The 18,902-nt window shown below is 27.7% G+C and overlaps 1 protein-coding gene across 1 annotated transcript in view; it reads right to left on the reverse strand.

Annotated features, from left to right (window-relative positions):
* Positions 1 to 7,477: 7,477 nt before the first annotated feature.
* Positions 7,478 to 18,902, reverse strand: part of LOC136989027 (unconventional myosin-Va-like) — a 124,390-nt gene continuing 112,965 nt past the window's right edge. Inside the window, exon 40 of the mRNA XM_067287069.1 lies at positions 7,478 to 9,290. Within this exon, the coding sequence (XP_067143170.1) occupies positions 9,030 to 9,290 (261 nt within the window). The 3' untranslated portion in view covers positions 7,478 to 9,029. The remainder of the gene's footprint in view (positions 9,291 to 18,902) is intronic.

The following is an 18,902-nucleotide window of genomic DNA, read 5'->3' on the forward strand; positions in this document are numbered from 1 at the left end:
TCTTCCTATTCTAGGACAGTACAATATGTATAATTAGTTATTGATTCATTAAAAACATATTTTGAATTGAGGCTTTAATTAATTAATGATTTGTAAATTCATATTATGTCTTTGTATATTTTTAATTTAATGAAAATGATTTTAACATTCCATTGATAACTATTGATTTTTAATTGTCATTTTATTAAAAGAATCATTATTCAACTTTGCTAGTAGGCTCTTTGGAGATTGTGCTGTAAAGTCAAATATTCATATTTGTAGAAGCTATATTATTTAAATTCTAGAGAAAATTACTGAAACTTTTAAAACACTAATGAAACTTTGAACTAATGAAAGTAATTCAGTTACGTTTTTTTTTTTACTAGGTAAAACGTTTCCAAAATCAGTACAAGAAACATTCCTGGGAAATGTTACACAAAAAATTAGGATTAATTCATCTTTGTGACCTAGCTTTAATAGACATTTTTTCAAACTTAAAAATCCTAAAAGTGAATAAACATGGAAGTAAAGTTACATTTATAAAACAAGATTAATAAAATAATTTTAAACTTAAAAAACTTTTAAAGTAAAGTAGAGTTTTTGTAATAAATATACAAATTCAGTTCAAATATATATATATAAAGAAATTTGTTTTATTTCAGAAATATTGCTTTTAGTTGCAGCTGTCAAGTTTGAATGTGATCAATTTTTAAAATGAAACTACAAATACACATAATACACATATCAGTCAATATATTTTAAGCAATACTATGGCATTATTTTATATAAAAGTTATTCAGAATAAACAAAGTGACATACAAAGAATATATTATACTGAAATACAAAATTGTATTATGTATATAAAACTCTGTAAAAACTGGAACATTCAATGGATATAAAATTACATAAAACTGACCAATAAAAAGCACTTTTGCTTTTATTCCTTCTCTTTTTAAATAAGTTTTACTTATATTTACTTGTGTAATTTATAAATTCAAATTAAAACATAAGAATATGTACACAATATATTTTGTATATTGTATATTTATCCTAAAGTTCATAATGTAATAAATGTAATTATGATAATAAATCTGTTAGTTTTTTTTTACTTCTTAATAGTTCTAAAAAGTTCAATAGAAAAATTAATAAAATAAACAAACAAACAGAAGATCATCTAATCTTTAACAAACTGACAAAGGTCTACTCACTAATTTTTATTAATTTCATATATCACAAATAAATTATTTTGAATATATTTGTAAAATATATATTATCACTTTTCATAATTTTGATATAGATCATACTGAATATATAACAGACCCTTGATTTAGTGGACTAATTGAGAGAAGGGTGTCTACTATTGCCAAAAGTATGTTAAAATGAATATATTTTAAAAACACATTAATAACAAACTCAAAATGTGCAAGATGTGTTAAAATGTTATTATAATGTAAAAACAGGTCTATTTTTCAGTTGGAACATGTCAGGTTGCTATACCGACAGATAGCATAAAACATATTGATAACCAGTACGCACATAGTACCAGCAGTTGCTCACAAGTCGGTAAGAACAATTCTATATGTTGAAGCGAGAAATCTGATGACTCGCACGATAAAAATGAATTAAATGTTTTGAGCTACTTTTGGTCACAATGAATGCAATACTTATTGGAGCCAACATAAAAAACAAATGTTGTAGGAACTTCCTTTCATCAGAGGCTCCCTTTGGCAAACAATATTATCTGTAATTGTCTGTCCCTACTGTATTCTTTTCAAGAAAGGAGGTACAGAGAACATTAATGATAATATTTTGAAAGAAAAAGGTAAAATGTGTATTAAAAAAGCACCATTTAGCAACTGACACTAAATTCAAAACAAGAAATTGGGAAGAAAGTGCAAACAGCAGACAGAAATACACAAAATTTGGAATATACTATAAATATAACACAAATGTGTACACAGTAGACCTCCCTATAACACGGGCTCATATAAAATGGATTTGTATAACATGGCGGAAAAATTGTGATTGTGTTTGTATAACACACTAAAAGAGGCTCACATAACATGGTAAAAGAATGAGACAGATTGTCATGGCCGACTCGTGTCTTGACAAGATTGGTCGAATCTGGACCAATAGTGGACGAGCAGCGGACCTACTTGAGAGCTACCAGCATAGCGAGGACGCTGATTGGATGACCGCCATCCAGCAGCACGCGTATATATGGACAGTTTAGGCAGAAAAGTTGTTTTTTCTTGTGGAAGAAAAAATTTTATTATTCAACGGCCATAAAAATTGTTGTCATGTAGTGCCTTAAGCCTGATTACTAAAGAAGGTTATTTTAAATATAACAAGTAAGTTAATCGCTTTGGGCTGTGAATGGCTCATGTATTTGTAAAATCTAAGTGACTCGTACAACACGGATTCATATAACACGAAACATATCTACCATGTTATATGGGGGTCTACTGTAATTAGTGGTATTAAACATTGTTTTTTTATTGTTCCATTTTTCCTAAAATAGGACTTCATTTTTAGTCATCATATACGCACGTTGGCAGTAATTTTTTTATAGCAAAAGATCACTGCATATAAGTGTAAAAAAAATATTATTATAATATACTGTACATTGAGTATACTGATTAACTCAGAGCATACTAAAAGATTGGCTTAATTTGCAAATAAAAAAAATAAAAAAAAGTTTTAATTTTTCTATTTGACAAGTTTTTGTCCATTAAATCAGGGACTGTTAAACCAAAGGTTTATCATACTGTACCATTATAGACCTATATACTGAAACTAATGCATTAATATACAAAACTGCAGAAGACTATAAAATGGGGATGTCTCCACTCCAGCATCATTAAAACATTAACAAATATTTCCAGCTTCATTTATCAATCATCTTTAGTTTCAAATACAGAACCAAAATCCAACTGGATTCAAAACACTTCTGGATTGCAATCCCTAGCAGTCGTGTTTGTGTTTCCAATAAAGCTTATTTTTGTGCACCAGATGTGAAGTCATACTTTTCTTTGCATTTTCCTCAAAAACTATGGGTCATAGAGGTATGGTTCTTCGGTCATTTTTTATGTACTCTGAGTGAGGATTCTCACTCTACAGAGTTTATGCAGTCTTGATGGAACACCCTGTATATTGTATTAAACATAATTGTTATGTATTAAAATGTAAAAACACGTAAACAGATATTTTTATTATCTTCTTTACTCGCCATGTCCAATCACCAGGAACAAACTATTCTCCACAGCAGAGACGACCTTTCTTTACAAACTACGCCTCTGCCAAATTATGTAAAACAGTCTAAAATGTCCACCGGTGACAATCCCTTCACAATTTAAAATTATAAGATTTCTTTGAAAATATCAATGTTTCTTTGCATCAAATTACAAAGTAAAAAATATGTCATTACTGGAAAAAACAAGGTGCACATTTTTATTATGGTGTATATTGGGAAATTTTTAATTTTCCACCAGCCCTATTTTACAAAGAAATCTTATCATTTTAAATTGTGAAGGGATTGTCACCGGTGGACATTTTAGACTGTTTTACATAATTTGGCAGAGGCGTAGCCTGTAAAGGAAGGTCGTCTCTGCTGTGGAGAATAGTTTGTTCCTGGTGATTGGACATGGTGAGTAAAGGAGATATTTTTATTATCTGCTTACGTGTTTTTACGTTTTAATACTGTATTTCTGCCAGCCCTATTTTACAAAAAAATAATTGTTATGATTTATGATTTCGTAATTTTTAAAAATTTTTTATCATCATCTGTATTAAATAATTCTCATGTATATAATTAAATGAAATAAATCTTTTTAATACTTATATAATTTTTTTTATAATTTATGTATCTGCAATTAAATGAAATAACAAACAGAAAATACAATAATAAAATACATAAAATTTTGTTATTAATTAGAGTTTCAGGAATTATAAAAATTAAAGAATCATCTTATGTTTAAAATAAGAAAAAAAGCAGAAATTTTAATTTTAATGGAATTCTGAATTAGTTTTCAATGTAGATAAAGAAAATAAAGTGACAACTTATGTAACTTTCATATACAGAACCAGCTTTATCTTCATAAAATACTGCAAATAAATATGTCTGTACAGCTACAGTAATACCCATATTGAAATGTGGTATTAATGAAGCTGCATTGAAACATACAGTATTTATTTCATTTTCATAGGTTTTCCTATATTCTTCTATAACTCATCTTCTAAACAAAAAACAATATATTTTTTCTCATTCAATAAAAGTAAGCAATAATTCTAAGTTTCACTATTTTCTAAAAAACTGCTGGCATATCATTCTCATCTACAAATCTGCAATGAGAATATTCTATTAAAAAGAAGTGTTTTCAAACATTATTATTTATTAACCATAATATAGACATCTCTCAAAACCCAATTCATTAGTATAATGTCACACCATTTGCCATATAAGATTGGGCTATTTTTCGGTGATTATAATTTTAATTACTAATTGCCAAAAAATAGCCCAATTTTATATGGCAGTTGGTGTGACTTTATTAACAATTTAAATAGCAGTTCTACTGTAGAGTATGAAAATTTTTGCAATGAAGTGACTTAATTATCAAATCTTTATATTATCATGCATGTGCATTTCTTAAACTTACTAATAAAACTCTAAAAGTTTAAAATTAAAGTTAATAATTAAAAGTTTCCTAATATACACCATAATAAAAATGTGCACCTTGTTTTTTCCAGTAATGACATATTTTTTACTTTGTAATTTGATGCAAAGAAACATTGATATTTTCAAAAATTCAAAAATTACATTTTCGTACATAACATCAAAATTCATGAAAAATTTAGTCCAATATTGGGTGATAATTAATCACTCACTCATACCTACTTTTCGAATAATTTTCATCTTATTACCTGTCTGAGGTCAATTCACTATGCTTATTCTGCCTTAATCTTTGAAGAGAGAAAACAGAAAATAAAAAGGAAAAATGCACACATACATACAATATATATCCCCAACAATTTCAATAGTAGTATAGACTGGAAAAGTAAATAATTTTATAAATATTTCATTGTTGGAGAGAGCAGATTAAACTTCTTGCTCTCTCCAACAATGAACTGATTACTTTTCGTCACTGTTTTGTTAATCCAAAAATGTTTTACTATAATATTCTGTAGAGAACTATTTAAATAGCTGATATTAAACATGAAATCATCTAAAACAAGAAGAAAAAAAATGAATTAAAAACACCTTTTGTTCAAAATATAATTTCATTAATTTTCTATTGTTTTCATTTTATGATATATTTTATATTTTAACAGAAATAACAAAAATATTTCAGGAATACTAGTATTTATAACATCTTTAAAATTGATTGGAAAATGTGTCATACTATAGCTATATTTATTTATGGTTTTTAATACATCATTTATTATTAAAAAATAATTAAAACAATGTATCATTAAGAAATATTTATCAAGCAGTCAATACTTCAAAATAATATTACTTCTGTCCATTCAATATTTAACTGAAATGCTTAAGAAATAAAATGTATAATGAAGATAATTTTAAACGACTTTATTGAACTGCTTGAAACGATGTTATATCAATAATTTTCTTCTAGAATTATTGACGTAACTTGATATAACATCACACAACTTTGTTGTATCACAATAGAATTGAGGCAGAGCTGGAAAGAAAGAGATGATCTTTACACTTGCTTGGCACAGACTCAATCCTTGTACAGTACTTGCCACTATGGAGGAAGTGATCCTTTGGAAATTGTCCCTTATTCTTTGGGACAATTTCCAAAGTTGAATCTTGCAAGCTTTAAAATAAAAATAAATCTATATGAAGAACTTATATGGCATATTTGATATTAAAAATCAAAAATTTTATTTCATAATCTTAATAAGACACTAGAAGCATTACAGCTAACTTTTTATATTAAAACTTCAAAATAATTAGTCAGAACAATTATTTCAAAAATAACTCAATGTACCTTAATGTTCAATATTAAAATTCAAGCTTAATGCATTCAATTCATAAGAATCCATCTTCCATATTTATTCCAGCAACATTTGATAGAAACTATGAATTTTTTGGCTGCCTTAAGAGGCCTTCCTCAGGTAAAAAAAGCCATTTCACAGATAGAACATTCAAAAATGGAGAAACATTCCAAACAGAATGACACAATTTGAAATTTACATTATAAATTAAGCACAAGATGATAAATAATATAAATTTAAAAATTTATATTATTTATCATCTTGTGCTTAATTTATAATGTAAATTTCAAATTGTGTCATTCTGTTTGGAATGTTTCTCCATTTTTGAATGTTCTATCTGTGAAATGGCTTTTTTTACCTGAGGAAGGCCTCTTAAGGCAGCAAAAAAATTTATAATTTCTATTAAATGTTGTTGAAGTAAGTACATAAGGTTTCTTCTGTGTCAGTGTCAACTGTTTCAGCATATTGGTATATTATATAATGAAAACAATTATTATTATTTCATTCTAAAATAAATATGGATTTAATTTGAAATTTAATTATTTTTTAATTGAGAATATTTAATTTGTTTATAGTAAAATATTTAACTAAAATTAATACTAAAATTACATATAAACAGTTTACTACACTAGAATGTTTATCACAAATAATTTCTATTCTATAGAAAAATATATAACTTAGCACTCCCAAATTTAAATCAAGAATTTTTCCTGATATATATATTTCTATATTTCAATGTATTATTTCAAAATTTTCTTGGAGAAAAATTTTTATATCACAATAAGATGGTATAATTTATAATCAAATCTTTTAAATATCAAGCTTTCTATAAAAGTGAATACAGTAAATATTTAAAAATAGGAAAAAATTTATTATGAATTTACAACTTACAAAATTAATAATAATAATAAAAAATAAAGATATATTGTTATAGTAAATAATAATATTTAAAATTTCTTACATATTTGTTTGTCAGATTTACAAAATTTAAATGAAAACCTTTAAAGGTATTTATGTTTAATTATTCTCTCCCAATTAAGTTAAAATATGCTTTATAAGATTGTTTTGTTTGTTTGTACATTCTCCAATATGGATGATGATAAAAAATATAAAAAAATTACTATAAACATAGTAATACTTTCAAATAAAATATATAGTTTTAAAAATGATTCAAAAATAATTTTTTTTTAATAAAAATTTATTGATATTTCATTTATAATGGTCAGTAAATTATTTAAGAATTATAAAAAAAAAACCAATCATTGCATTTTAAACAATACATATATATGATTTTATGCAAACTAAATCAAATTTGTATAGACCTTTCCAGTTTGTACAAACAGTAAAAAAAAACATGAGTTTTATTATTCAATATAACTCTTGAAAAGCTCAAAATTGATTGTAAATATCATTATATAAATCATGTAAATTTTTTAATATATTAATTATATACAACATTTTTTATAATATCTAAAAATTTTAGAATTGAATGATATTATAAATACACAAGTAAATATATTATTACACAACAATACATTATAAAATTCAAAAACATATTAACTATTATATTATAATTGGAATGTATTTATTGCAAAATTTTATTTTAAGAAAAGAAAATTAAGTACTTCTAATAAATTATAAACAAAAAACACTTTTAAACATACTATTAAATGTTACAAAAGAAAAAAAAATTACAATCTGGAATGTTCTATTTGTAAATAATTTAAATAAAAATTATCCAAAATAAAATAGCAATATATAGTTTATATAAATAACAAATTAAAGAAAATATTGCCACAATTTAAAATGATTGAAATAATTATACAATTATTTATATACATTTTAAAATTGTACTTAAATTTTAGGAAGTCCAATTTATTCATTAATGTATCATTCATAATTTTTTTTTATAATATATATTTCCATATTCTTCATATATATGTATATAACAGTAGGAAAAAATTTATCAAATGTTCTTTTCAAGCTCATGATCAAATCTTCCATCTTAAAACTATATTGATTTGTTAATTATGGATGGTTTTATCACTCTTTTTATACTGTCAACAATAAGTCAGCAAAATTTAACTTTCTGAACTTGGCACTAGCATATATTAATTGCTTTTCTATTTACACATAATTTAAAGATTTCCTTTCAAACATTTTAAATTATACAACTTTTTTCACCTAAAATATGAATTTTTGGCATTTTCATTAAACTACTTTTGAATATCATTAATTAGAAATAAATTTTTGATCATGGGTTCCAATACTTGTACTTACATATATATACATATTTAATTAAATTAAAACTTGAATGCTTAATTTTAAATTAATTTTTCCAAAGTAATAATGCTATTTTTCAATATTTATTAAATATAGTTAACTTCCTTTGATGATTTTCAAACTAATCAATATAAATTAAGGGAACTTCATTATTTATACATATTCAATTCAATGTACAAGAAATTCATTCCTAAAAATTATGATGTATGAGTGGGAAAAACTTTAAATCCCAGGAAGTTTTATAATATTCAAATTCAGTGATAAGGTCAATGAATCATAACTTAATAGATTCTCATAACTTCAATGTAACATTTTATATCCTTGGCAAAATATTTTTTCTAAACTGATGCTTCAAAACTTTTATAATTATTATTTAAAAAGTTTTCAACTAAAATTTGAAACTTTTCTTATTAATGTATATTCAAAATATATTTAATCATATAAACTTACCATTCCCATTGATTCAGAATGAAATCATGTTACACATAACATCCTGCTATAATTATAGTTTAGCAACGAGAAAGATAAATCATTCAAAAATTACAAGAAAAAATAATTTACACACAAATATATACATATATTGCATATTTTATAATATTAATAGACAAGCAAACATTTTAATCATAATTCAATGTTACTTATATATATGTATATAGCACTGGATGTTTGTGTAATAAACAAACAGAATAAAATCTTTGAAATCTTATACAACATCTAAAGTTAATCAAGAAAAACACTAATTTCATTCCTGATTACACTTTTTTTAACATTGGAAGTTTAAGACAATCAGGAATGGCAATGTCTTCCATCTGAATACTGGAAGGATTAAATGGAAAGCGTATAGGAAAAGCATATTTTGTGTCCATTAAAAGTGTGCCTTGACCAGGTGATTGATTCTGGCATTTTTCTAAATCTCTCTGATGTAAACAAACTTGGATTTTTCGTATAAAAGAAATTGGAACTCGTTCCTCAAATTCATCTGCTGGTGTGTAAAGATTCAATATCTTTATTATCTAAAGAAAAAAAAAGTATATGGCATTATCTGAATACAATTGATGCAGATAAATTTAAATATGAAAATTCATACATACAACTAATTTCAATTCTTATAATATATTTAGAAATAACCTGTATCTAAATTTTGAATGTCTTGCAAGATTTATTATTATAGTAAGCAATTTTTCATATTGTTTAATAATTATTCTTAAATAATGAAACTAGTATAATTATATTATTTATAAACATTATTTGTTATATATTTAATAACTAGTTGATGTATCAGGCAATGCTCAGGTTAGCTTACAAAACATTGAACAGGTTTCAAAAGTACGTGTGTTTTTGTTACTTGATGATTATATATGTTAAATACTTGCTTCTGTCACAATGTCGACAAATGTGATTGCCTTTTTTTTAATCCTCTTTTTAATTTTTTGTTAATGCCTTTTTTATTTATTTATGTATCTTTTAGATTTGTTGTTATATTTTGCAAAAAGATTTAAAAAGTTTAAAAAATATCTTTCAAATGAAAAAAGTAATTCTTAGTAGAACAATCTGTAACAAAATAATTTAAAATGATATATTTCGAGATGCAATAATTATATTTTAAAGAAACTTCAAAAGTAGATACAAAATAATAAGATTTTAAAAATATTTTCAAAATATTTACACCTATAACTAAATTACCAGTATGTATGTGAAAAAACTGATTAAATAGTAAGATATCACAACTGATTTTAACCAGTTTCATATCATTATTCAGATCATGTGTTTTTAATAATTAAATTGTTTTATTAATTTACTGTTTCCAAAATGGAGATAACTGAATGTGAAGTTAAATGTGTTGCATTTTTAGTGGCAGATTGGTCTGTATGCATTGACATCACAGATTTATTTGCTAAAATGAACTTTCACAGTCATTTAAAAGTATTTATAGGTTCTTATAAATGTTTTTATAAAATACAATTGATCAGATTCGTAGGAAAGTATATAAATAAAAATAAAAATAAATTTCCAGAAAAAAGTGAAGAGGAAAAAAGTAACATTTCAATGCAAATCCACACACAAATGTGTCTAGAGACTTCACACAGATTCAACTCTGCCACAAACATACAAACAAAATCTCTTATTTATAAGATATCATTATTTTTCTGGTAATGAATAAAAGGCATCTATAAGATTTCAGAAATAACAAACAGTAACAGCTGAAAAAATAAAAGAAAACATTTTTCCACATCAGCAGTTTCAATTCTTTATACAGTGGTCCCCCATACTTCAAATTTAATTCATTCCAGGAGGCTGTTTAAACTCGAAAGCAATTTTTCCCACTAAAACTAATGGAAAGTAAATTAATCCATTTCCAGACCCTAAATAATAGCCATTTCGATAAACTTAAAACAGCAAATACACATAATTTAAGGTAAAAATAACATAATTAAATGCCCTAATAATAAATTTAAACACAAAAACAATAAATAAAATACATACAGTATATTAAAATAAAAATTGTATTTACTAGTCACCCACAGTTGACTTTGGCATCTTAAACAAGGCTGCCAGATTGTCACAATGTACTACTTTCATGCTTTGCAATAAGTTCCTTTTTCATCTGAATCATTGATATTACAGCCTTCCTCTTACTTGTTAGTCTTTGTTACTGCCAAACACTTCTTGAATGCCATGATTAAGAAGTAAAAGTGATATTGGGTTGGACAAAGTTTTTGTGTATTGCTATTGTTACTTAACATAGTTTTTGTGTATTGCTATTGTTACTTAACATAGATGTGTGATTTAATTGTAACAGTTGTGATATTTAACATTGTTAATTTGAGATTGTATTCTTTGTTCAGAAACTCATTTTATGCTTTGAGTACAATTTTCACTGAGTGTGCAGTTTGAACTTTGAAGCATTGTTTGAATTCCAAAATAAATTTCTGTCAAATTTGGTGTTCAAACTCTAAAGTGTTTGAAATAGGAGGTACCACTGTATTTTGTTGTAATTTCATCTTTCCTTGAAAAAAATATAAATGCTTTCTTTCAAGTGTTTATTCTATGTATCAGCAGAAAGACAAAATTGCAAAGTGAAAACTTAGCTCTAGTTTACTAATATGAAAACAAAATATCTGTAATATTTCTTCAATAAAATCAATCTTAAAACTTTATGGTTTATATATATTATATATATAGATATAAATACGAAGGCTATTTTTTAAATAAGGTCTGTTTTTTAATAAGAAGAAAAATACTGTAAATATCATTAAAATATATTTTTTTCCATATTCTACATACTTTTATCTACTTTTCTACATAATTTCCATTTTGTTTAAACATTTGTCATACCGCTCAACAATTTTTTGAATTCCGATTTCAAAGAAATCTGCCGCCTGTGAAGAAGCCCAATCCACGACTGCAGTTTTCACTTCTTCTTCGTCATTGAAATGTTGACCACCAAGGAACTCCTTTAAGTATTGAAACAAGTAAAAATCACTGGGTGCAAGTCTGGACTGTGTGGATGATTGTATCGAATCAAAACGATAAAGCACTGTTTAATCTTTTTGTTTTGTGATCGTCAGAAAGCAGTCTTGGAACGTACCGAGAAAACAATTTTCGATAATTCAGTTTCTCCGAAACAATGGTATACAAAACTGATCTTGAAATCTGTGGAAATTCAATTGATAACGTTGAAATCATGAATCGTCGGTCCTCTCGAATTTTGTTATCCACATCACGAATCAAATCTTCAGAAATCAGAGAAGGTCGGCCAGGGCGTGGCTCATCATGCACATTAACTCGCCCATCCTTGAACATTCTTACCCATTTTTGAACTTTACTGTCACTCATAGCATTATCACCGTAAACTTCACAAATCTGACGGTGAATTTTCACTGCTGCCAAGTTTCTTGCATTCAAGAATCGAATAACAGATTGTATCTCACAGTCGGCGGGAGACTGAATTTTCTTAAACATTTTAAACTTCTACAGCTCAGCATACAGACAGACGATATGGCTGCAAATGGCGTCAAAACGCGCGCCAAGCTTGCTCGGAGCAGAAGCGTATGCATACTGCCGTGATTGTGCATTATTCTCACTTTCATTCACAAATGGACCTTATTTAAAAAATAGCCCTCGTATATATATATATATATATATAAAGAATTACGAATGTTGAAATATAAAATGAACAAACTTTATAATGATTTTTAGACTCACAGTTCTGTGTTTCTAAGTTAATTCATAAATTGCAGTGTCATGTGATTGAAGATTTGTATTCATATTCATTAATCCACATCTCATCTTATCACCCACATCTCAGTAATAAATTAATTTAAAAACAGAAAAATAGTTTAATGAAGGATTCAAATTTGTAACTCTCATTTAATGTATGATAAATCTATTAATTATATTGCACTCCAATCAAATACTTTTAATATTTTTATTTTAAATCATCATACTTCAGGAAAAGTCCTAATTGAAAATTTTAGAAGACCAAATTCTTAATAGTTTGTTAATAAGATGTTCTTTATTTAGGATTCATAAATTTTCTGACAAATTCTATACATATTATATACAATATAGTTACAAAATGCTATTCACATTTCTTGCCAAAAAACTCAATTATACTTGTTTATCTTTCTTATTTTTTAAGTAACTTAAATGCTACTGATTCTATTTCAAGCAATATTTTTGTGTATCTTTTCAGAACCATAATGGCAGCTCTTCCTCCATAATGATTTCTTCAGCTTGAGATAATATGGATGCCAAGTAGAGGATAACTCAAAAAATAAGTAGCAATTTCTCAATTGGTAATAATGATGTTCAACCTCTAATGGCATTTGTCTTAATTGACTGAATGGCCCAACATGACAGTAGTGGGCCACCAAATAAAACCACTGAACATTTGTAGTTAGTTGTCGGTTCACACCTTGCCAATAAAACCACTGATCACATGAAATGTTCCAATTTTTCTTACCTAAATAGAAGCCGTTTCCCATAGAAAGTCCTCCTGAGAGGCACCTCTCTTGGCAGATTGCCCAATGCTGCATTGCCTTATTTCATCCAACCATCCAAATGAATAAATGCAAGAATGAGGATACAAAGTGTCTCAGTGAAATGTGAAGTTAGCCAAAAAAATCTTGTAATAAATCTTCTCTCAGATTTCATGAATTATATTAATTAGAACAATTTTCCATTAAATCAGCAGGAAGTATAGTAAAGAAAATGAAAACTGATTATAAATAAATGGAAAATAATTGAAAACTTTTCAGAAAAGTAGAAAAGTTAGTTAATTGAGTTGATTTGTTACACTAGTTGTTTGTTATTAGGACTTGTTCTGTATTTATGTTATATATTCTATAGATATGTAACAAATATCCCCAGATATATATTACATTTTTGATACAATATAAATCACATCAAAATTAATGTACTGTACATCTGGAAGAAATTCATCAAAATGCCAAAATGAAATAACTAGTAATGTTTTCACATGTTAAGTGAGAGCTTTAAGTTCAAAAATAAGTCAGGATATTTTTATACTTTTAATATTCAAATAATTTAATTTATATTTTAAAATTTCTATAAGATGACAAACTATCTGCTACTAATACTAAAATTCTTTCAATCAATTTATTAATCATTTCTAAATTTAATTCACATAATCTATCCAGATTATTTAGCAAAATCCCATTTACAATTGGATAAGCTAAATTTTGGACATCAATAAGTTCTATTAACAAAATTTGGGAAAATTTTTAATGATTCTTCAATGGCTTTAAAGAAATAATCACAAAATAAATTATAATTAACAAAATTTTCAGTATGATAAGAATACTTAAAAAAAAAAAAATTAGACAAACACTAAAATAAATTGAAAGCGTCTCTATATTTCATGCTTTTTTATATTTCAGAAACAACAATCTTATGGCAAAATCAACCTTTATCTTGAGGCTATAATCTGCCTCAATATACAAAATATTAAAAACTTCCATCTGGCAAGGCATAATTACAAAACCTGTATTAATAAGTAAAAATATTAATAATAAAGATTAATTAATATATTTTTTTATACTTGTGTTGTTGCCAGAGAGAACTTTTTAACATTTTGCATATTGAGGCAGATGAGAGCTGCAAGATAATAGTCAACTCCACCATATGACTTATATGTTCCTAAGGCGTAAAAAAGGACAAACTGTGAAGAAACTTTCAATTTATTTTACTGTTTCTTGTAGTTTCTTGTGAATTTTTTTAAAAGTAAATTACAATTGTTAATAAAAGTAATATTGAATGATATGAAATTAATAATAAATAATAAAATGATCTAGAGTAGTGTTGGAAAAATTGGAAGTTCTTGAAACTGGTTAACTGATTTTCAACAAAACTGGTTTTCAAATCAATTTCAAAACCACTTTGAATTTAGTAGAATTAATGTTTTATTAATGTATTTTATTAACATTAATAAGTATTACAGTAAATATTTATTAGACAAGGTTCATGAATATTCATGAATCACGTCTAAGAATATTTACCTGTATCATGTTTTTTCCTGTCAAAAATAGGTCATTGTTTCTTAGACTCAGCTTTTACAAACATTAAGTATTTAACAAATAGTATTTGACAACTAAATCATTTTAAGATTTTTTGACTCCCTGTCCTGTGGATGCTAGAATTACCTTTTTTCACACCCATTGTGAGTTTGGCAACACTCACAATAGGACAGCCAGGTGGGGCTTGCTTGACATATGAGCTCCCTGAAAGGTTTTAAGTTTAATTCTCATTAGTTTTCAGATTAATTTTCATTTTCAAATCAAATTTAGAGTGATGCACAGTGTCATTTTAGAAAAGTCAAGGATAGTAAATTGGTGCAGTGTACAAATTGTAATATTACACTGAAATTTTTTGGTAGTGCATTATCTGGTATAATCTTAAATCCAAGCATACATTACAGCCAATTGTGAGAGTTGACTTGACGAAAATTTGGACAGAAAATTCATATTTCATCTTTCGAAAGTTTTTTCCAATTTTATTACCAGAGGATGACCGAAGCTCACTCCCTGGAGTCGTTTCCTTTCCCAGGGAACTCATCAAATGTGTCACTGGGAACTAATAGCAAAAATTCACAATTGGTTTAAAAGGATAACTTGATTTGGAGTATAAAAAGGAGTGACTCAAGGACAAGTCGTCATTAAGAGTTTGTGAACAAATTGAAAAAAGGGCCCTGAAAAAAAGAAGAGAGTATCGTCGTCATCCAGGCTATCGAGGATTTCATACCGTATTTTTTTGACACCTTCGAACTACCTGAATTATTATATCCCATTCTCCATCCAGTTCTCCAGTTATCCATTATTATATTTGACCTCCATCAAGAAATAAAGGAAAAATTAATGCCTCCCCAACTGCTCCAACTGATCGAAAATCAGTGATCCTGAAAATCAACACAATTAAGTGCATCAAAGGTAGATATACCAACTCGTGGTTTCTTGTAAACTCTCTCTCTCCACACTTTTTCAATAGCATAGAGCTATGTATTCCTTTTTGTTGAATTAAATTGGTTATTTTAGTTGTTAATCTTGTATCTGAGTGATTCATTTCTGATCTGTCTCTCAACCCTCCTCCATCCAAATTCGATTGCCCGCGCATGAATTCTGAATTTGCGGTCTTTAAGGTTTCTGTGTCTATCCCAACTCTGGGAAAAGTGTTAGACGGTCTAATGATTAATAGGATCACATGGCATCTATGCAAGTGTAGAGCCCTGCATCAGAATCAGTTCAGCTTCTGTAAAAACAAAGGTACAGTAGATGCCTTTGTTTTTCCATCAGGTCATTTACTACATCCGCCAGGCTAAACAAAACAATCAGCATACTGCAATTATCACTATTGACTTTAGAGGTGCCTTCGATCACACCTGGTGACCTTCTATCCTGCACACATTACATGCTCATCACTGCCCTCAAAATCTTTACAAACTTCTTCAATCCTATCTTAGTAACAGGAGTGTAGGTGTTTATACAACACAAAATAACATAGTCATACCCATAACTTGAGGCTGTCCTTAGGGATCTAGATCTGGTCCTGGTCTCTGCAACATAGCCTATAACTCTATTCTGCACTTAAATGATACCCTGCCTCCTGGCTGCTGCATACAGGGCTATGCAGATGACACAATTATCCTAGCTTCACACAGGAACAGTGAACGCTTACAGGACATATGCAACAACATTCTCAATAACATTCACCAGTGGAGTATTAAACATAGACAACCCATTAACACAGATAAATGCAAAAGCACGATGGTGGTAGGAACACACCACTTGTCAGGAAGCTTACCCTTCGAATAGGTGCTCACAGAATAAAGCAAACAACGGAAATTAAATACAGTTGACTCCGCATAAGTCGACACCCGAAGGGGAAGTGGAAATGTGTCAAGTTATCCGATGTGACAACTAAAGCGGAGTTGGAAAAAAACCACAAAACTACAATTAATAAAATGCAGTAGTGCATTATACAGTAGTATAGACTTACAATACATTGTGTCCTCCATTTACAATTAGTCTGTAGATGAAAAACTGAAAAATTCGTTTAGTGTTGTTTGTTTTGAGCACTTAACTGCTCGACTTTCTTTTTCAACGATCACATTTAACATTAACATTAAGTAATTAAAAAACCTTTTTCTCTCTATATACTTGTTTGGTTTTTTGACCTTTTTGACAGAATTCTACTTCATTTTTTTATAAATGTTTTAGAGTTGTTTTAATTTTTAGTCCTCTTAAAAGTCAGAAAAGGAAGAAAATTCAAGAACTTTTCGTGCACTTTTTTAAAGTACAATATGCAAGATTTGGAAAGTTCTGACTCCATTGGTTTTTAAATTTCTTTTTACATTTTTTTGTTTTCATTTTAGTATTATGCTTGGCTATCACGTGTTTACGAAAACCAGACAGCCCGCTTTGCACGTGCATTCTTCCCGTAATTGAGATGTATTAAAACGACAATATCTGAGATTGCAACACTAAAGCAACAACATGAATTTTCAGTGTTGTTGTTAGAGTTTAATCCACAAAATACGATGTGTCCAGCATCCAAAACGGCTCACCTTCTACAAGACAACATTTCCTGTTGGTTCCTTACCTGTTTCGGCAGCCATTTTGAGCGCCCTCTGTCGGATTTGGCGCTTGCCAATAGCTGCCTTTCAACTTTGTATTTTAATTCTTTTTTCTGTCTTCTTTTTCAGTCTAAATTTGGTCAGTCCTAGTTGTAAGTTAGATTAGGGACTCAGCTTGGTTTCTGGTTAGGATATAATAGGTTAGGGTTTGTTAGCTTTAGTTGTCTGGTTAGGTTCGTCCTAGGTTATAGTAGGTTAGTTTAGTTAGTAAGTATGTTAAAAAAAAAAAAAGAAAAAAGAAATTTGGGGTCTTGCCCGTTTGTCTCTGTTGGTCCATTCATCTTGTCTAGTTTGTCATTGTGTTCATTTCCTTTTCGTGCTGTCTGTCTAGATGTTAAGTAGTATTAAAATTCTCAATCATGTTCAGTTTTATTAGTATTAAGTAGATATAAGTCTTCCTACTAACAGCCATTTGGCACTAACTTCTACACTTAGCTATTCGTGGTGGCACTCAATTATTGGTGTTTGCTACACTCAGGTTTTCTTTTAGACCCTTTGGGGGACTATGGCCTTGCATCATAAAAACTGCACGCCAACATCAAACATAAAGGGTACTGTAGCTATATATACGCCATTCAGAGGGATCCTATCTTTCTCTACTGTCTATCTCCTCCCTCTCTTTCTTTCCCTTACCCTCTTTTCTGCTGGCTAAACACTTCGTGTACAGCTGATGTCTTTCTTGTATGTATGTGTATATCCTAGAAGACAGTGGTGACAGTCCTGACGAGGCACTAAAGTAGTGCCGACCCTCTGGTCACACAATTATAAGTCAAAAAGAAAAGTAAACAAGATATCATAATAATGATGCTGCTTTCATTGCCTGTCTAAAATCAATTTTAAACTAATCAATTTGATAACCAATTTTCAATTTTTGCTAAAACTGCAATTTAACAAAAACCAGTTAATTGGCTTTACTGAAAACAGTTTTGTTGCCAGCATTAATCTGTACATATTCTTCAATATCTTACTTTCATAAAATAATAAAAATCATCAATAATATTCCTGGTAAAGAAGCAAACAAAGCTTTGAAAACATTTATCAACAAACTACAACTTACCTGTTCAAAGTGTGTTGATGATTTTATTATTTTAATAAGAAAACTATCTTACTTTTTTAAGGAAAAATTCTATTAATTTCCTAATTAAATTTAAAACTGATAAGTGCAAAAGGCCTTTTCAAAGTTAAATTTGTTTAAGGAATTGGAATGTAATGCTAAAACTGCAAAATGTTATTTTTGATGATAAATATTTAAATTAGTAGCAAAAATTCAAGTTTTAGTATTCTTGAGAGTTACTTTTATTAGTAATTATAGCTGTTGTAATCAAAATCTTTTCATTTGAACCATTCATCTAAAAAGTTTCATTTATATTTCATTTGTTTGAAAATATAAAATAATTCTAATAATTTTAGCTTAATGCTATATTTTATTTTAAATTCAGTCTGATTTTGTGAATTACCTATTATTAATTTTTAA

This window comes from Centruroides vittatus, unplaced genomic scaffold, assembly GCF_030686945.1.
Source record: "Centruroides vittatus isolate TY-2023 unplaced genomic scaffold, ASM3068694v2 scaffold_435, whole genome shotgun sequence".
NCBI lineage: Eukaryota > Metazoa > Arthropoda > Arachnida > Scorpiones > Buthidae > Centruroides > Centruroides vittatus.